This window comes from Terrapene carolina, unplaced genomic scaffold (genome assembly GCF_002925995.2).
Source record: "Terrapene carolina triunguis isolate 2854851 unplaced genomic scaffold, T_m_triunguis-2.0 Scaffold113, whole genome shotgun sequence".
NCBI lineage: Eukaryota > Metazoa > Chordata > Testudines > Emydidae > Terrapene > Terrapene triunguis.
In genome coordinates this window covers 31,128,081-31,149,611 of record NW_020664464.1, presented here as the reverse complement: position 1 = coordinate 31,149,611, position 21,531 = coordinate 31,128,081, and the positions used below count along the sequence as shown (strand labels likewise).

At 39.9% G+C, this 21,531-nt stretch overlaps 1 protein-coding gene across 2 annotated transcripts in view; it reads right to left on the bottom strand.

Moving 5' to 3' along the window:
* The window catches only part of CEP120 (centrosomal protein 120), a 72,455-nt gene that overhangs the window by 15,983 nt on the left and 34,941 nt on the right, over positions 1-21,531 (bottom strand). For both annotated transcript variants that reach the window (XM_026652407.2, XM_026652408.2), the window contains 7 exons: positions 20,894-21,076; positions 17,313-17,409; positions 17,069-17,218; positions 14,898-14,987; positions 13,678-13,770; positions 11,033-11,194; positions 5,216-5,338 (listed from right to left, as the gene is read on the bottom strand). In XM_026652407.2, coding sequence (XP_026508192.2) covers positions 5,216-5,338; positions 11,033-11,194; positions 13,678-13,770; positions 14,898-14,987; positions 17,069-17,218; positions 17,313-17,409; positions 20,894-21,076 — 898 coding nt within the window. The remainder of the gene's footprint in view (positions 1-5,215; positions 5,339-11,032; positions 11,195-13,677; positions 13,771-14,897; positions 14,988-17,068; positions 17,219-17,312; positions 17,410-20,893; positions 21,077-21,531) is intronic.

The following is a 21,531-nucleotide window of genomic DNA, read 5'->3' as shown; positions in this document are numbered from 1 at the left end:
GAAGGTCTGCACCTTGAGAATGTGCATAACGACCTCAAGATTGGGGCAGTGCTGTATTGTGTTCAGGCTCCAGGAGCTTGAAACATCCCAGGGATCCACAGCAGTAGAGGTTTGGAGTCCCCTCAGAGCAGTCCTAGTGGGTGGCCAAGCAGGAGTGCTCTCTAGGATCTGTGACAAGACATGGTTCAAATATAAAATAGTTCAATCTTTTTCCTGACTATTCCTGTTCTAGGCATAGAATACAACTCCGACAAAGAAAATGAAAGGTAAATGTGAAATGCCAATGCTTTAGAATTATGAATCATCTCCATTTTTCACAGAGAAGTTTATCATGATATACAGAAGTATTAAACTTTATACTACAATTCAGCTGCAGAAATTTAAAAAAAATTACATTTTGGTAAGAGAGCTAGGATATGCTATATCAGAACATCTAGCATGGCTATCCTACCTCAAACTAGCAAATGTTAAATACTTCAGAAATGGAATGGCAACTCCACAACATGAAAGAGAAGGAAGCCAAACTTAACAGCCAGAGCTACTTCCTGAGCAAATGCAAGAAACAAATCATCATCCCCAGAAGACTCACCACCCATAAACCTCTGGCCACTACATACAATTTTAGATATGCTGAACAGCTCTGCATAAGGACTTCAGAAAAAAATAAAGAGACATCTACCTCTCACATAATTCCACCTCAAAGAAGAAATCATCAGATGCTCCCACAGAACCGAAGGCGGGTAGGGGGAAAAAAAAAAAAAAACAGGAAACCTATCATGCAGGAAATCCAAAGCAACTATCAAAAAACTTTATGACAGCCATCGAACACAAAACCAAAAAGTGGAACCGACTACAACTCCACAATCCACAGAACACAACCTCCAGGAGAAACCACAGCAGCAGGACTCACCACAGGACACTACCTGACACCCCAACATCATCAATCTATCAAGACTATCACTAAGCAGAGTTGAATTATGTAGACTCTCCAAAGGATTGAGCTTCTGCTCTGTCACAAGCATGTGGAAGAACTAGAAGAACCCTTTCGCTCACTCAAGGCTGGTCTTCACTATGGGGAGACTGATGCTGCTGCAATCGATTTAGCGGGTCTAGTGAAGACTCGATAAACCGATGGTAGAGCGCTCTCTGGTCAACTCCAGCTCTGAGAAGAGTAAGGGAAGTCGACCAGACAGCATCTCCCATCGACGCAGTGCAATGAAGACACTGGGGTAAGTCGACCTAACCTACGTCGACTCCAGTTACATTATTCACATAGCTGGAGTAGCGTAACTTAGGTCAATTTACCCCCGTAGTGAAGACAAGTCCTCAGTCTCAAAGAATTCTTCCTCAAAGATGACACTACCCACACTAACACATCCCCATGGACAGTTACAAGGGAAAAAAATAATCATCATCTGACTGGACATCCCCCAGTGGACAAAACCACACACTTGCTTGTTACATTGATTGCTTCAGGGAAAACAAAAAACAAAACTGAACTCCTTAAACATTACATCCTCTCAACCATCAAGAGGATTGCTATATAGTCCCTGAAGGTCAACCACCAAATCGTGATCAAATCAGCAGACAGCCACAATGAACGTATCAATGAGGCCAACCAACATCTCTCCGAATACACCAACTATAAAGAACTTAAAGATTTCATACCACAATGGCCACAGGAATTTAAGGATATAAACAAATCCTTCCCCAAAAAACTCCAAGAGAATCTCTACATCATCAACCCCCCACCCCAGGGACCGTCTACATGCTTCTCAAAATACAAGAACAAGGGAACCCAGACAGACCTATCATATCTGGCCATGGCACTCTTACTGAAGAAATATTAGGACTCTCAGAAACCATCCTCAAACCACTCCCCACATAAAGAGCCTGTTTCCTCCAGAAACTCTGCAACATTAACACCACCGTCTTTACCACCATGGTCTCACCTCCTATACACCAACATCCCTCCCTGCCTCATGTATTTAGTAGACAATGGACAACCCTCAGATATCCACCCCAAACACATCCATTTCATACTCAACCATAAACTACCATACATTTAACAACAAACACTTTGTCCAAACCATGGAAACAGCCATGGATATTAGGATAGCTCCCCAATACGCCAACCTTCATAGGTCACGTTGAGGAAGAATTTCTGGACAAATGCACCATGAAACCAATGATATACTTAAGGTACAGCAATGATATTTTCATCCTCTGGACAGATTACCTAAACTCCCTCAGATTTCTACAACTTCACCTTCACCACCACCACCCATCCTTCAAACTCTCTTTAGAATACTTCCACATGACCATTAACTTCCTGGATACCAAAATCAGCTTCAACAATGGAGACCCTAGAGATGACTATGCAGAAGAAACCCATGGATCTCCACATTTACCTTCACAGATCTAATAACTACCGGAACACACCGTTATGTACGGCCAGGGAACCACAGAACATGCTCCAAGGAGAAAGTCCGAGATATAGCCTTAATGCAATTAAAACCACCTTTACCAAACAAGGACATTCCATAAGAGAAGTAGATCACATCAAAGAATGGATCACCCAAATACCCTGAGAGAACCTGCTTCAATACAGGGGGAGAACAAAACAAAAACACCCCACCACTGCATACTTCTAGTGGTCACCTACAACCCCTCACTAGAATCCATAGCAAGTATCATCAATTACAATCATATTTGAAGGGAACCACATCCTGAAAGAAATGTTTCCCAATCCCCAATTCTGGCCTTCGAACAACACCCCCAACCTCACCAACGTTGTCATCAGAAGTTAGCTCCCCACAGACCAGGATACATCAACGCAAAGGGGCACCATACACTTCCATAACAGATGTAAAACCTGCAGACATACCTCACTGCTATGATGATCAATAACTCCCACAACATGCCTTTAAAGATACATGAGTCCGACACATGTGGTGTACCTCATCCAGTGCATCAAATGCCCCAACGACAGCTAGTCTGATTTCATCCATGTCACTACACTCTCAAGTGAACAGAAAAATGATAAAAAGACAAATACACCTTTTCACAAAGCCATCACTGCATTTATGACCTCTCAGTCCTTGCTCTCAAAGGAAACCTGCATGACACCTTCAAAAGACTAACCTGGGAACTTAAATTCAAAAGTCTTCTAGACACTAAAAAAAAAACCCATGGTCTCAACAGAGACACTGGTTTTATGACTCATTACAAAAATCTGTAACCTGCTAACCCTCTTTTGTGCTATGACTGTAGAGGTGTTAATTGCCTGCTTCATTTTAAGTGGTTTCTTGCCCCATGTTAAACCCTAAGGGCATGGCTACATTAGAGAGTTTACAGCAGTGCAGCTGCACCGATGCAGTTGTACCGCTGTAAACTCTCGAATGTAGCCATCCTAAAAGGACAAAAGAGAGCTCGTCTGTTGGCTTAACTTTTCCAGCCCCTGCAAGTGGCAGAAACTATATTGGCAGGAGAGTTTCTCCCACCAACATAGCGCTGTCCACACCAGTGCTTATGTCAGTGTAACTTATGTCGTTCAGGAGAGTGGATTTATTCACATCCCTGAGTGACAAATTATGCCGACAAAAACTGTAATGTAGACAGCCTTATTCTTAATCTGCCCACCTTGTATTTTGTTACCTTTTTCAGACCTGAAGAAGAGCTCTGTGAAGCTCGAAAGCTTGTCTCTTCCACCAACAAAAAAGTCAGGGCAATAAAAGATACTACTCTCTCATCTATATTGTCTCTCTCAGATACTTCAGAAGACGTTGTAAATGTCTTCCATAATACACTTAAGTGTGTTGCCATTACCCTATTAAATTCTTCCAGACTTCAGTCAGTAGTAAGTCATATTTTTAATTCTGAAATGATAGCTTAGTAAATATTAAAAGAATTAGCCTATTTACCCCCAAAATCTTATGGCAGCAAGTTTCATAGGTTAATTGTATGACGTATTAAAAAAAAAAAAAAAATCTTATGGGTCTTAATTTGATGCCTGTTAATTTTGAGTGCCTGTTATGTTGTATTCTGGGAACGGGTAAGTGTTCCACCCAAGTAGTCCTAAACATTAACACACAACTTTGAGTGAGATTTATAGTTTTTAATAACACAACTATTTACCATTCAGTCTTCGGAGATCTCAAAGGAAACTGGCTATGAAAAACAAAAGTAAACATTTAAGGCCAAAAATTTCAAAAAGGGGGCTTATGGTCTGAAGGCAAAAAACATACACTGAATTATGTGTGCGCATAAATCTCTGTTCTCACTTTTTAAAAATGTGAACCACAGAGAAAAATTCATAGTTTGACCCAACTCATACCACCATGGCAGGAAAAATAGGGATCAGTGGCTTGAGTTGATAACAGAATATCTGGGGCTGGATGGTTCAGTGGATTAGCAATGATATGGTCACTGCTTCTTAGAAACCAGCTCAAGTCAGTAGTAAAATAAAGTAAAGTAGTCACTACATGACCGCTGTTCAGTGACCCATTTAAAATAAGTTGATGGCTTCAGTTAAAATCTCTGTAACAATGTCCAGATGGGAAATGCACACTCTCACTGGTTAGTCAAGCAAGAATGCAAAGAACCAAATGAACACGGACTAAAACTACCCTCTCACTCCTAGTGGTGGTGCCATTCTATCTATGGTTGAAACTCATTGAAGGAGTTGAATGGGGGTAGTTATCATTGCTAAAACAAATGTGGTTTCTGTTCTGTAAACAAACAGGGGACTTCTTTCTGGAGCACTCTTTAAAAAGTAATAGTGAAATATCCATCTTGAACTTACCGTAACAAAAGCTAGGAAATTCAAAACCCTAAATTATTTTTCTCTCCAGGTTTTGCTCTTCAGAGTCCCCCCCCAATTCTAACTACAATGGTAGCCATTAAAACATAAGCATTTTCCAAGTGGTATGTAAGTTTCTACAGTTTCCCCCTGTACTTAGAACTGGATATAAATGTGGTAATTATTGTCAAATGTTGACTTCTAATAGTCAAAAACTGTCAAAAAGGTTATATAAGACTATTCCACAAGATCAGTTTGACCTACAAATAGGTTCTAAATATTTAGTGGCTGAAGAAACTGTTGGAAGAGACAAAAAATGGAGATTAACCCACTTCATCTTGGAAACAGATTATTCTTTCATCTTCATTAATAATGAGAACATCATTATGGAAGATTAGTAAAGTCCAAAAGTACCTTTTCTAAAGTGAGAAGATTTATTTCTGATTGTAACCGGATTTCTGGTTTGCTGCATTGCTGTTCCTTGTACTGCTGGAACTCCTTTTCCAAAATCTTATACTTGTTTTCTGCTTCATAAAACTACATTAGAAACACCCAGATATGAAATCCATTAGAATACATTAATTTAACAATAAAATACATTCACGGGGGATGAATGAGTCACAGAACTTAAATTAGCCCCTGGACCTAACATTTTATTTCAGTCAAGTAACTGACATAAAACAGACACTGAAAGCTTCACATTCATAAGTAATGAATTCTTGATTATGGGATATACAGAGAGCATAACAGAAAATGTTTAAGGAAAGTTTTGGCTACACAGGAAAGAAAGTTCTATTTCCCTCTGACATAAAGACTAAAATGTATAAATATAGCTGTTCAAATTTTTCAAGTGAGACTTTGTAATTCTATAGAATTACAACCAAAAATGCACATTTATCATCAAGTTTGTACACATGGCTGCTTTTTTTTTTTTTAATATAAAGTCAGCTATATTCGTATCTTCTATATTAAGCTTTTACTTTTGACTCAAATTCACCAGTATAGCTTGTCCAGGAATGTCTGGAAGAGGAAATAAATAATATTTTGGTTAGCCAAATAATGATTTAAAAGGCTGAAGCAGCAAGACTTCAGTGACAAATTACTTAAATGTTAGGAACCTTTGCCCTCACAGTATACTTGCAGAGTTGCAGGAAGACAGGATTTTTGCTTTCTAGATAAAAATGGATAATTTCAAAGATGCTGTCTTAACCAACATATGACCATATCACTCCATCAAAAGAACTATGCAAGTCATATCTTTAAGTAACTAGCACTTTCAATACTCCAGATTGGAAATGTAAAGAAAATGCCTGGCAGAACAGTTTCAATTATCTACTGGGAAAAGGAGTACATAAAGTAATGATACAAGTTAGTTTGTTAGAAAATTATTCAATTAGATAACTAACGGTTCACTTCGATGACACAGTTCACTTCATTAGTGGAAATGAAGCATTTCTAACTGTTGGATTTTGATTCACTTTTAACATGTAAATATAACTCTCTCCATGGGTTCTCTTTTTAGCTTAGCAGTTTAGGACCAAATATTGGGGAAATTATTCATTTTGGTTAAAGGCATGAAATTGTTGCATTAATACATCTATTTATTTGGTCCCAATTGCTCAACACATTTTGGTATCCAACATTTAAAACTGTCTATTATTTTGTACAGAAATATCATCAGAAGACAGTAGTACTTCCAAAAAAACCAACCAACCAAAAAACCCACAAGGCGGAGACATTTAGGTTCCAGTCATTCTTATTTACGCCATTTGAAAAGAATTCATCATACCTGTACTGTAAAAGTAAGGCAGCTAACATACCATCTCTCTTTTTATTCCTGCTAATTCCTTTGTAAATATGGCATATATATGTTGACCATCAACAAGGTAACTAACTGGCTCAGTTGTGAGGAAATGCCTGTAATGCTAAAAACATTTACACCAAATGTCTAATCCCTTGCTTGTTTTCCAAGACCTGAGAATCACTTCCAGGAGAAGGGTGTACATCTCTTGTAACGAAACTCAGAATAGATGCCTATGCTGTGCAAACAGTCAACGAGATTCTGCCATTGGGAAGTGTTACAAAAACAATATACATAGCTGTCAAAAACAAAACAGGATTCCGTTATTCAGTAGATCTCAAATAGAACAGTTCAAAGAAGACAACCCAAATAGCCGTTCTTGAAAATGATTGGGCTCACCTTCACACACCATACACTGCATGACAGTCATTTAAAATGGTATTTTGAAAGAATTCTTCAAGCATGAAAATCAAGAATTTGAACTACGACTATCTTAAATAGGCAAATGTATGAAGACACAAAGATAGGCCTTTTAATAGGTCAGAAAAATGAAGAAGCCCACACTAGTGGATATGAAGATAATGCATGGGGTTACAGCTGTCCAGATTCAGTTAGCTGGCACTAAACAATAAAGATGCTATGGGCCAGACTTTTCATCTCCCATTTACTGCAACTTTAGGCAAAGAAAAGGCAAAAGCTTTCTTAGTTTTTCATACTTTAGGTTACATTTATTTGAAGAGCCATAAAAATTTCTGGAAGCATGGAATGTAGTGAAGCATTTTTTGGTATGTCATTCTTTAATTACTAAAATCACTGATATGTATCTGAAGGAAACTGAGTAGCATGAATTATTCCTTTATATCAACATCAGGTCACTGGCAGTGTCATTGGGGCAAGACAGCACTTGGTCTTTAAGCAATCAATGTATCCAGGCAAATTTGCACCAGCACAATTTGAAAGCAATGCACTAGGTTGGGCAAATTTGGGGGGACACTGCTGTAACAAAACCAAAATGTCAAGATCCAGCAAGTGGGGTGGAAAAGGAATCCAATTGGTGTAAACCTGCGTGAATGCCAGCAGGATGCAATAAGCTTGTCCACTGTGAATTTCAGGGGGACTGATAGGTATGATGTATGTGGTATAAGGACAATGGAAGGTGGTCAGCACTATGCTACTCTGCTGAGGAAAAAAATACAGTAATTCCTCACTTAACGTTGTAGTTATGTTTCTGAAAAATGCAACTTTAAGTGAAACGATGTTAAGCGAATCCAATTTCCCCTTAAGAATTAATGTAAATGGGGGGGGTTAGGTTCCAGGGCAGCTTCCGCTACTCTGCAAGCACCAGAGATGGGGGGTTCAACCTTCAGCCTGCCCACTCCACTCCTTCCCCCAATCCCCCACCCTTGACCCACCTCTTTTCTCCCCCACCCCCCATCTCCTCCCCCTTTACTTCGCTCTCTCCATCCTGGCTCCTCCCCCCTCCCTCCCCTCCCTTCTAAACGCTGCAAGCCAGCTGATTGCCGCGGGGGGGAGGAGGGGGAAAAAGCGCTGATCCACAGAGTCTGCCAGCGGGCAGGAGGCGCTGGGGGGGGGAGGGGGCCGTAGGGAGGCTGCCAGCTGTGGAGAAAGCAGGCAGCCAAACAACGTAAGAGTGGAGCATTGCACAACTTTAAATGAGTATGCTCCCTAATTGATTAGCAACTAAACAACGTTAAGCGGGACGACTTCAAGTGAGGAGTTACTGTATATGGGCCATTCAGTGGCAACTAATATTTTACTAATTAAATTAGTGTGTCTTCTGGTTCATCACATTTACTAATATTAATGAATTTTAAGGCTATATTTAATGATCATCAGAGCTTAGCTTTGTACACTAAAGGCCAGATTCAGGTGTGGTATCAGGGGAATTGAACCTGCTCATATCATGTCTGAATATGGCCCTCAGTGTCCCAATCTCTGGTTTGATTGGGCCTCTGGTAATGAACTAATATATTAACTTAGGACAGGGGCGGGCAAAGTTTTTGGCCTGAGGGCCACATCGGGTTTCCAAAATTGTATGGAGGGCTGGTTAGCGGCAGCTGTGCCTCCCCAAACAGCCAGGCGTGGCCCGGCCCTGCCACCTATCTGACCCCTCCTGCTTCTTGCCTCCTGACAGCCCCCCTGCCCCGTCCAACCACCCCTTCTCCCTGTCCCCTGACTGCCCCCGGGAACCTCTACCCCTGACTGCCCCCCACCACCCTATCCAACCCCCCTCTCCTTCCTGACTGCCCCCTGGGGACCCCTGCCCCCATTCAACCTCCCTGTTCCTTGCCGTCTGACTGCCCCGACCCCAATCCACACCCGTGCCCCCTGACCACCACTCCGAACTCCCCTGCCCGCTATCCAACCCCCCTCCCGCTCCCTGCCCCCTTACTGTGCTGCCTGGCGGCGCTATAGCCGCACCACCCAGAGCGCCGGGACAGGCAGCCGTGCTGCCTGGCTGGAGCCAGCCACGCCACTGTGCAGCACAGAGCACTGGGTCAGGCCCCAGCTCTGCAGCTGCGCTGAGGGGAGGGGCCGGGGGCTAGCCTCCTGGGCCAGGAGCCGGGCAGGAGGGTCCCGCGGGCCGGATGTGGCCCGCAGGCTGTAGTTTGCCCACCTCTGACTTAGGATATGAACAGAGGTGTGGCATGACCAGGTCACAACTGTATAAAGTATTTCATGCTCTGAATATTGCAAAATAGTTTAAATAGTCTAAATAAAAATAGTTAATATGATTTATGTGAAAATTGAAATGTACGCTTGTGTGATATATCCACAATTTAAAATGCTGGCTGAACGCAGCAGAATGAGTTTGGAAGGTGGACTCAATTTTTAAATGATCAGATATGAATACAACAGATATCATGCTTGTAATCAAAAGTCAATGATTTTTGACTCAACAGCTGGACTATTTCTAGGTTGTCAACATCTCTTCAACAACACAATGGAAAATTTACATTAAACCTTGATACACACACTGGATACTACTTTTCACATGAAAAAAATCTTAAAACCAAGATAATGCTAAATGAAAATTAAAGACATACTGAAAAGGACAAAATTGAAAAAAAACCCAGCTGTTTCTAATACAAAGGATTCCTCTAGCACGATACAGATGGATCTCTTCATTAGTCAGTGCTACTGTGGGATTAACATTAGAGTTTATGGATTGGTAAGAAATGAAAGACACATGAAAAACACTAAAGAAAAAAAAATACCATTCAAATGAGCTAAACACACTGAAAAATATTTAAGCAATATTCCATAGTGTATTTCCAGTAACAATAATTAAGAGAGACAGCTGTAAAATGGCTCAACATGAACGGTTAGAAATAATGCTACTAGAATTAAAAAGAAAACATGCTTTATTTTTCTGTTACCAACATCCTTTGTAACATTCAACAAAAAGGTTTGCTACCCTATTCACATGATAGAAAGATAATTATGCCAAGTGAAAAGAAGAATGTATTCTCAAAATTATTTTTTCCATTTTCAAATATTTTACTATACTAGCATTGCTTTACGATTGGGCTGTAAAATTAAGTGAACAGTCAAGATAGTTAGAAATACCATTAATAAATTCTAATTGCTTCAGCAAAATTTTGGAAATATACACTACACTTCAGTAGCATCACTCCCAAATACAAGTATCAGAGGGGTAGCCATGTTTGTTGCTTTTTACAGATCCAGACTCTGGGCTGGTCTACACTGGTGGGCGGGGGAGGGGGGGCGGAAATCGATCTAAGATACGCAACTTCAGCTACGCAAATAGCGTAGCTGAAGTCGAAGTATCTAAGATCGAATTACCTGGGGGTCCACACGGCGCGGGATCGACGGCCGCGGCTCCCCCGTCGACTGCGCTACCGTCGCTCACTCCAGTGGAGTTCCGGAGTCGACCGGGAGCGCGTTCAGGGATCGATATATTGCGTCTTAACGAGACGCGATATATCGATCCCCGATAAATCGATTACTACCCGCCGACCTGGCGGGTAGTGAAGACGTACCCTAAGAGTCCTGTGGCACCTTATAGACTAACAGATGTATTGGAGCATAAGCTTTTGTGGGTGAATATGCTTATGCTCCAATACGTCTGTCTGTCTATAAGGTGCCACAGGACTCTTTGTCCCAAATACAATACACCTTCGTAATTTCAATTTGGTTTTCAGCCTCAAAAAGCAAATAATGATATAATACCTAAATGGTAAAATAAAGGCCCTGCTCCTGCAATAAGCTTCTTATAGGTGGACCTCTATGCTTGCGTCAAGCTCATTGAATGATTGGGACCAAAGTGTTGATTTCCAAGTTGCCAGACTATGCTTGTGTCTAAATATACAACTTTTTAATGTTATTTGTATATTTATTTCCACTCAACCCAGCGGGAAGGAAGGTAATTTAATTTCTTTACTTACTTGCTGTTGCAGGCGGACCTTGTCCTCTTCCAGCTGTTTGATCTTTGACCTCTCCAGTTCAACTTGATGTGCACATTCTTCTTTGACTCGCCGCACAGAATCCTGCAGTTCTTGAAAGTTTCGTTCATGCTGTGCTTGCAACTCTCTCTTTACTCTTTGGAGCTTAAAATTAAAACATTTTTGAATGCAGTAATAGACAGGTTTATGATCTTTAGTTGGAAGTCTTCATTACAACCGTTAGTACTCGTTTTAATAAATTCTCATTACACTTGGATCCACTTTTTATGGCTCATAAGTATTACTTTCACTTCCTTGATTCCTATATTTCCAATATGGACTATAGTCATCTGCTATTCCCTCCCAGACTCGAAATAGTGACCTTCACATTACTACATACTGGCCACAGATCTAACTCTCCTCTAATTCACCTGCCTCTTAAGGGCCAGAGATACCAACATCTTACTGTCCATGCATAGTCCACAGACATTGCACTTCCTCAATCCATCATAAGCTGAAGAACTGAGTTTATCCCATCTAGCCTATTATAGTGGAGCAATAACAGTGAGATCAGATTTAAGGTTGAATCAAGATGTTCAGTTCAACAGGTCTCAACCTTCACATCCAGAATTGAACATGGAATATGATCTTTCTTGGATGCTTGAATTTTCCAAAAAGGTATGAAGAACAGTAGGGTTGCTACAGGCTGAATAAAACCCTCTCAAAAAACCTCCTTCTGAAATTATGTACATGATAAAGACTTTTTTTTAAAAACCATGTTGCATAGATACTGTTGAACACAACAGCTTCATAGTATCTCTAAATCTTCAGGTCAGTGTCCCATTAAATCCGAAGCAAATTTTGAGCTAAAAATATTAGTAATTCAAAATTAATAAAAATACCTTCCCTCAAGACTGAAATGACCATGGCCAAACTCTAGCCACTGGGTATTTGAATGAAAGCTAAAAAGGAAATTTGTCAGATATATGACTATTTACACAGCAAGTTACATCTCGGGTATGCAGGGAATCTCAATGTAGGGCAAGGCGTGGACAGAGCCAGGACAGCTCATTCTGGGAGCACTCTTATCTCTGTCCACAAACCTCAAAAGAAGCTGATGAAATGGAATGATATTCATATTGGGGGTGATAAATCCCCATATCCACCCACACTGCTAAGAAAATGTCCAGAAAGGGGGCAATAGGGAAGCCCTCCCCACCTCATATCCACAATTAGCTTTCTCCTCCCCTGATGTGGAAGATCCACTGGGACCCAGCAGCATTGTTAGGTGCTGCTGCTCCTCTTTCTCCCTTGTTCTTGGGGCTGTCACGCTAGGAGATATATAGCACACACATTTTATCTGGTTGCCAGAATTTGAACAATTCAGCCCATCCAGCCCCTGCTTAGCACTCTTGTATGTTAAAATGGGAACAAGGAGGAGGTGGGGGAATCTCTTTCTGAAGCTATTACAATAGGAGAGTAGGGTTCCTCTCTAAGCAACTTCTCCACCCACCAATCTTCTGCTCACTGGCCAGCAGACAAATGCATCTGGTGGCCCTGATGAGGCTGCTCAGACAACAAAGGAGCTCTGAGGTGGAAGCAGGAGTCTCTGTAAAAGGGGCAAGAATTAGTGCTGGGGGAAGGCAGAATGCCCTTGCAGGCAGACTGATGCTCTCATCCCCAACTCAGAACCACTTATACTAGGATGGGATGGTGACACTTTGGGGTGGTGCCACTACAGGGTGATGCTGATGCATCCAAAAACGCATTCCTTAAAAGGGGAGGCTGACAAGGGGAGCTATTTGTGGATGTGAGGTCTTGGAGAACTCCTCTCCACTTTAGACCACTACTACAGCTACCGCACAATAGGCACTTAATACCTGCCTGCTTCTGCCTTTTGTCAAGTCTACCCCACCTCCATATTCCACACACATCCCCTCCTTCCCAACTGGTGGGTCCTTCACAAACAAACAAAAAAAGGCCACCCAGGAAAACAGCAAACAGAGACTTTGTTAAAGTCAGTTTAGGCACATCAGGGCATAACCCACCCACTCACAAAACCGAAGGGGGGGGGGGCGAGAAATTCAGAAAATTGCCAATTAATAGAGAATTTTTTCCCTGTACCTTTTCACCCAGGTATCAAATTACACACTGTCTATGAGACAATGTGGCCCCCACAGAAAAGTGATGATCATTTCTAACAGATACAGGTACATAATACACTCACCAAATTCATCTGACTTGCAATGTAATGCAAAAAACATTAACTATGACCTCAATCTTTCCCCAAAAACATTTCCAATGTCACCTACAACCTGGGCAGATGTCTTCTCTGCACACATACTACTGTTGCTGAGGACACAATTCAGATTTTCCCATTACCGCAAACCAACAGGTGAATTAAGTGAAAGTAGAGTATTGCCACACAGATACCAGAAATAAAATTGCACTCTTATCTCTGTCCACAAACTTCAAAAGAAGCTGATGAAATGGAATGATATTCATATTGGAGGTGATAAATCCCGATATCCACCCAACTGCTAAGAGAATGTCCAGAAAGGGGGAAATAGGAAAGCTCAAGAACATGTATATATGCATGCAGGATTTAAACATACATTCTCTTTGACATATTGATAAGTATTTTTTACCTCTGATTCTGCACTGACAAGCTGTCGTTCACGCTTCTCTAAATCTGTCAAGGTTTTCTGAAGTTGTTCTTCCAAATTTGTATATTCCGCTACCTAAAAACAAGCACCGATTTCTTGATTTTTTTTTCTTGTAATAAAATCCCAATTTTAGATAAGCCCAGAGCTCCAGATATATATACACTCCAATATTTATATAAACAGAAATGAAACTTAAAACATGCATGTATTAGGACAGTGGTTCCCAAACTTTAACAACCTGTGAACCCCTTTCACTAAAATGTCAAGTCTCGTGAACCCCCTCTTAAAAATGAATATTTCCAGGGATTTTCTCCTTTACCTGAGTATAAATTATAAAAGCAGTGATCTTGGAAATATAAAATTTGTTTTTGTGACATGTTTATTACACACTATATATTATTATTTATCATTACAATATTTTTATTGCATTATGAAAATGGCAACACTCTTCCAAGATCTCACTTTTGTAGCTTGTATCACTTTGAATAAGCCTGTTATAAGACAAGGCTCCTATGTTTCATCAAGGAGTATCAGATGTGAAACAGCAGGAACGTATTTAAGAAGCCAACTCAAAGAGTTTCTCCTACACAAGCATTCAGGTCTTGAGCAGTCCAGGCAAACAATGCACGTTACAACAAAGCTTAAATTTGTTCTTCATAATAATTTTAAAAATAATACTAGCTGCCTATTTAATTTTAAAAACAGCAAAAAATATCCACCTCCCTTTCCATTTCTTATAAGGAGTCTTTAAGGTTAAGTCTCCTCAGTGTCCCATGCTGCCCAGGGTCCCTAGGGACAGCTTTGTCCGCCATTAGGGAATTTTTCCCCGAGAACCCCCTGTAACATTTCGTGAACCCCAGGGGTTCACGAACCCCAGTTTGGGAAACACTGTATTAGGATCAGAAATTAGAGATGAACTTCTGTACTATACAAGGGAAGTCAAATCTTCAAATATTAAGGCTAGCTAATATAGAAATTACATGGCATGGCAGAGATCCTTTTTCTCTTTCTAATACACTACCTCAGTACCATGATTGGTAGCACAAGTGACCTTTGTTCTAGATTTAGTTTGAAAGAAGGATTTTGTCTGCCCTTTTAATGATGTGAAGTGTGGGTCCCCACTAACAGCCGCACATCCCCAACTATGCTCTTGTTTGAAGTTATCATATTGCAAAAGAATTTGTATGGGTCACTCTCCTTACCTTTTTCTTTACTAATGCTTCTCTTTCTTTATCCCTTTTTTTCCACTCCTCTGCAAGTGCCTGCATGTGAGCCAACTCCTTCTTTTTTAGCTAACAAAAACAAAACAAAAAACACACTTCATCTTTGGAAGTCAATAAAATAAAAGCTACAGAAAAAATTAAAATGCACAGCTAGCCAACTGTAAAGTAATTACACCTCTATCCTGATATAACGCTGTCCTCGGGAGCCAAAAAAAAAAATCTTACTGCGTTATAGGTGAAACCGCGTTATATCAAACTTGCTTTGATCCGCTGGAGTGCGCAGCCCCGCCCCCCCGGAGCGCTGCTTTACCGCGTTATATCCGAATTCATGTTATATCGGGTCACGTTATATCGAGGTAGAGGTGTATTTAGGAGAGTCTTCCTGAAGAATGAGAACAAAATTCTGTTCTCAGATCCACATAGCAGATTTTAGTTAAAATATTCTGGCTTTACACAAGTAGAACTCCTAGGGAGATCTGACCTGTAGAGGAGCAGGATACTGAACATGCATGGCTTTTAGTAGAAGGATGCCATGAACAATACTTGTTAAAACTATTTAAATACATTGAGCCACTCTGCATCTGATTTAATAGTGTAACACATACAGTGATATTGAAACATCTTTGTACTTTAATAGCATTTAGCAGTACAGCAAACACACAGTATGACATGCAATAATCTTTGTTTATATTTACTATGATCAAAAAATTTCCTACTTAAACCCAGGATCCCTTGAATTTTTTTATTTTTTTTATAAGAACGTTTACCACTATTTTTGAAACAATGCCTAGGATATAAATGAATGACTTCATGAACTGAAGGACAGCAATGGACAAAAAATCCTAGAGCAGTAGATTTTAATACAGAATAAAAAATATGCAGGTTGAATAGCGGGAGAAAGAAGATAATACCTAACAGTGGTCATCTTTTCAACTCGAGTTTCATAAAGTTTAAAAACTCAAGAATCTGTACATTTTATTATATCCTTTAAAAATATTCTCAGGGATATATTTGAGCTCAGTGGTTCCCAAACTTTTTCCTCCCACGACCTCCTTTGGGATCACCTCCATTAACATGGCCCCCAAGAATCTACGAGGTAGGCAGTTTGAAAATTAGAAGCACAAAAAATCATGTTTAGACCACCAAAGTGATAGGAAGGGGAGCAAGTGGAGCTACTGAAACTCAGCAGTGGGAGGGGGGTGCCCTTCTCCTCCCCCACTCCGCAGCTAGCACCCAGTGCACCTACTTCCTCAATGGCTGGCACCTGTGCCCCCTGCCCAGCTGCCTGTGCCCTGTCCTTCCTGCCCCCAGTGGCTGGCCACATGCTCTGAATCCTGCCCTTCCCTGGGCTAGGTGTCTCCACCAGGTGCTACCTACCCAACCCAGGTGGACAGCTCAATCTTATGCACCATATCAGCCACTCCTCCCACCCATGTCGAGAAATGGTCTGAAGTAAATATGATTAAATTCAGTAAGGACAAATGCAAAGTACTCCACTTAGGAACGAATAATCAGTTACACACATGCAAAATGGGGAATGACTGCCTAGGAAGAAATACTGCGGAAAGGGATCTGGGGGTCATAGTGGACCACAAACTAAAATGGGTCAAAAGTGTAACATTGTGGCAAAACAAAAAAAGCAAACTGGAATAAATTGCCTAGGGAGGTTGTGGAATCTCCATCATTGGAGATTTTTAAGAGCAGGTTAGACAATACTTAGTCTGCCATGAATGCAGGGGACTAGACTAGATGACCTCTTGAGGTCCCTTCCAGTCCTATGATTCTATGTGCATGGGGGAGGAAACATAGCCAGGGCCCACTCTCACCTTCAAAGATATTGTAGCAGAAGAAAACATTGGAGGGTGGAAACATACATCAGACCCCGCTCCCCAATACCTTCCTTCTCCCTCCCCCAACATCCCACAAACCTCCTGGTACTCTTTGGGGGGTCGTGACCCATAAGGTCATATAAACCTGATTCAGTCTATTGCTAGGTGATCAAGAAGTAACCTCCTACTGACCAGTAAGAAAAGCTCTGTCATATGATCCTGTATCAGCCAACTGAATTGAATGATTTTTCCCCATTTGTTAAATGTCACTCAAGCAGAGATGCAGTCTGAATTTTGTTATAAAAATATAGATAAAGGAACCTGGTTCTCAAAGATGTCCTCTTGCATTTCCTTCCACATTTCTAACTCAAGTGCTGCTTTGTATTCAAGAGTTTCTCGTGGCTCTGGCTCAGTTTCTGGGACATGAGGAGGCTGAGATGGAGGGACCTGCTGCTGCCCAGCACCTAAACACTGATTATGAAAACAATGCAATTTTATTTTTTTCCATCAACTTTAATTGAAACTTTAAAGAAAAAGGATTAGGTTAATGGACTGTATAATTTACCTGAGAAGAATCTGATACCAGAACTTCATGCATTTTCACAAGCCCATAATCTTCCAGAGTCACAGTGTAAGAAAGTTCTGCTATCCTATTGTTTGCCCTAAAAATTACATAAGAATGATTATTCTTTATTTTTGTTGGAAGTTGCCATAAAACTTACTGTAGTTCATTTACGGCAAGGTAGTGTAGAACAGCAAAGCTAAAAGGTTGAACGAGTTTACAGTGTAGTCTGTTCGAATCTCTTCCAGAGGATAGCATGCTGCATGTGAGAGTTCTAAAACACTATTAATTTACAGAACTTACAGTAATAAGTACACAATCTATCACTATTTCAAGAACAGCTAAGACTTGCTCCTTAAGAAAAAAAAATAAAACCCTTTTATTACACATAACACTACAAAACGAATCAATGCTTCAGTTGGGGCTACAATCTTAAATCTCCAATCTGAAAAATGTACTTGATCAAAGTATTTTGCAACTGAATTTACTCCATGAACCCTATATTCAATTGTATGCTTAACTTTTTAAAAATTATAAAAAATTAACATAACTGATATACTACTTAGCAACATGCCTGAATACTATTCTTTTAAATCAATACACCTGCCCACTGAATTTGTTAACCTTTTCCACTTTAAACTCTTGACCTCTTAACTTAACCATTTTCTCACTAACTCTCCTCGTTTCATCACAGAGCAGCTACCTCCCCGGAGATAGTCTGAACTATTCCTTCCAAAGCCCCAGTCTCAAATACGTTTTATTCAAAATGTGTTCACAAGTGAAAAGTCTGTGGCTTCCTAATGCTCACTTTAGAACGGGGAATTATTTCTCCCCACATCCTATAAAGAAAATCTGAACCCCACCTAGGGAGTCTCATGACAATGTTATTGTACTGAAACGGATATGCAAAGTGTCTTCAATAAGAGATTTACTATTCTAGATATAAAAAAGAAAGATAGCATTTACAACTTGTGAGTACACAGAGAGTAAATGATGCCCACTAGCCAAGAGAAAATTTTGCCTGCCCCATCTCTCTGGGTGTGGAAGGCAGTGGAACCAGTGTGTTTATATTGCATGAGAAGAGGATGTTTAAATAAGAAAAGTATGCATATAAACACCATAGAGATGAAGGCAACAATCATTCCAACATCGAGGTCTGTTTTGGTACAGAGAGTTCTGGTCCAAGTACTTCTTTATTCAGCATTGTTTAAAAAGATCTACTGAAGTATTTTTAAAAGGTTTTAAAAAGCTATATTCCATAGGCATAGTTTGGGGAGGGCAGGGGGCATGTTGCTCCTTCCCCTTCCCTCCCCCCCGCAAACTGCAAGCCTTGGGCAGGCGCAGAATTCCCCCTCGCCCCCCACGCGTGGCCCCATTGACCTGACTGGAGCTTCCCCCCCCCAAATATAAAAGTCAAACTACGCCTATGTTATATTCTATTTTCCAAGGGAAGAAGTTAACTAAATTTGAGAGTGGAGTATGCAAGCATATTATATTAATTTCTCAGAACTCAACTTCTAATTTTCTAAAAACAAAACCCAAAATATTTATATTTTTCTATGTTATATTAAATGTATATAGTTTACATAAAGAGATGAGATGTTAAGGTAAATTGTTAATTTGATCATGTCCAAAGAGACATTTAGTACTATAGTGAATACTTTATGTCAAACGAGAATGAAACTAAAATTCACTGCCACAGTAAAAACACATGCTAATTACAGTTTTGAAAGTGCCATCTATTGGTAATTAAGTTTTGTGCAATACTGCCATGTGTTTCATTTTGAACAGAGATTTTCACTCTTGGGGAAAAGTCCATTTGATTCTATAAAGGAAATCATAATTTAGACCATGATGCTGAAAAGAGCTACACATATGGTTACATTTACAAACTAGGGGTGAAATCCTTGCCTTATTGAAGTTAATGGCAAAACTCCCATTGGTTTCAATGGGGCAGGATTTCATTTCATGTGTAGTCCCATTGATTTCACTGGGACTTTTCATAATGTGTAAAGGTTGAGGCCCCTAAATCTATTAACAAGTTATTGTACTATTAGAAAGTCCTCTGAAAGACACTGTCCAACAAACTCCTGCTGAGTTTCTTATAGATCACAATACTGATTCAGGACACCTAAATGAAACCTCTTGGACTCTGATTCAGGAAAGCACTCAAGCATATAGCTAACTTGTTTAAATCCCATTGACTTCAGTGCACATGTTTAAAGTTAAGCATAGGCTTAAGTGCTTTCCTGAATGAAGGCCTTAATGAATGGGTTTTACTTTACTACTCCTTCTCTGTAGTCACCCAAACATATAAAGGTTTGTAAGCTTTGATAATACTAACTCTGAAGTTTCATACTGAGGAAGTGATATTCATTTTTGGCAGCCTCAAGCTGGAAAGTTTTAAAAGAATAATATGTTCCAAAATGAAGATCCAAGACGTATTTATCCTAATTTAAAAAACAAACAAACAAAAAGTATGGAAGGAGAAAAAAAGCCAACAATTACAGCGTATGTTGTGTCAGCTAAGAACAGACCCAGACCTAATAACTTGCATGGAAGGAGGAATGAGGGTGCAGCCGTGTTTACAGCTGGATCTGAAAAAACTAGGCTATGTTATTTCCAGGAGGTAAAAGCCACAACAAAATAACTTGTCTAAACAAATAATTAGTGGGAATTTTCAGTTCTGTCACTCTCTTAATGGTTCCTGAAGTTACTGTTGTCCAACTGCCTACTTCCCAGACAAGAGAAAAATTTGACTTAATGCAATACTGAGAAATTGTCCGTCAGTCTCAATATATGTATAGTCTACAGATATTAATAGGGACACAGTCCTAAAATATTTCAGATTATTAAAATAAGATTTTTTTAAAAATCTAAATTTACTTTTCACTATTTGTTCTGATTACCTTTGCGTTTCTTAACTTAGAAAATGAAAGTCAGTCAATATAAATTTCAGTTTCTCATACTCCAGTACTAATCATTTGTACAGCTCCAGAAGGGAATGTTTATTTACATACAAATTACAAGAAATATTTATATTGGCTTTTCAATCAGTTTTGTGAAATCTTGCTTTTACAAAAATATAAGTTTGGGGCCAAATCTGACCTACAAGTATGATAGCATCCCTTCAAAGAGCGGCTCAACTGAATATTTTGTTGGATTGTCAAATAACATTTCTTACCTATTTTCAAATTTTACCAGAAATTTCAGCAATAATTTAAGTTTCTACAGCACTTTGAACATAAATATCAAGTTATGATAGGTACATTTTTCTATATAGAAATTCTGTAAAGTTGTTAAAACATGAAAAAAAAATCACCCCCAAATACCATGACAGTATGTATTACAGTTATTCATAAAATTCTATGAATGTAAAGTTCTATCCCTTTCAAGCATCTGACATAATGCTTCAAATGAAAGTTAAGAGGAAACGGTTTTCAAAATAAGATAAGGGGTAAATAGAGGGAGGAAGGGATTCTTTTATCAGGAGAAAACATTAAACAAATAAAATTAAAAAGGTAAGACATGCTATAATGCAAACTATATTTAAAAAATAAAAAAAAATAAAAAAAAAGTTTTACCCTTGTGCTGCCATAACACCAACTGTTTCACTACAGGTCTGACGCCAACACTGTTCACCATTAGTACCCAAGAATCGGGTTTTTTCCAAGCCCAAAACATTTGAAAGCTGCAGCCTGGCAACTCCCAGAAGTATGTCTTTAGTCATTTTATCTTTGTGCCACAATTCAACCAGCAGTGGTAACCTGAAATACAGAAGAGTATTTTAGCATCAGTAGGCCAGACAAAAGACGACATATTCACCTACATGGAAAAGCAAGAAATAACTTACAGAAATAACTTCCCAAACCAATCTAGCTCATTCTTATCACAGTATAAACATACCCTTGATACCTTTCATTCCCACAGGAAAAAGACTGACTCACAACTTTGCATCTTCTTCATTCCGTCACTTTGGCTAGATCACTACCCTGTTCCAGTCTGTATACAGAGAACAATCCTGCACTGACATAGTGATGGGCTGGATCAGGCCTGCACAACTCGTAAAGCGGCGAGGGCCATATTACTCCAAAGAAAACAGCTGAGGGCCGAAACCCCCCGGCCCCGCGGAAACACACACCCCCCAGCACCGCCCAGCCCCGCGGAAACAAACCCTCCTTCCCCAGCACCGCACCGCCGAAACAGCTAAGGTTTGGGGGGG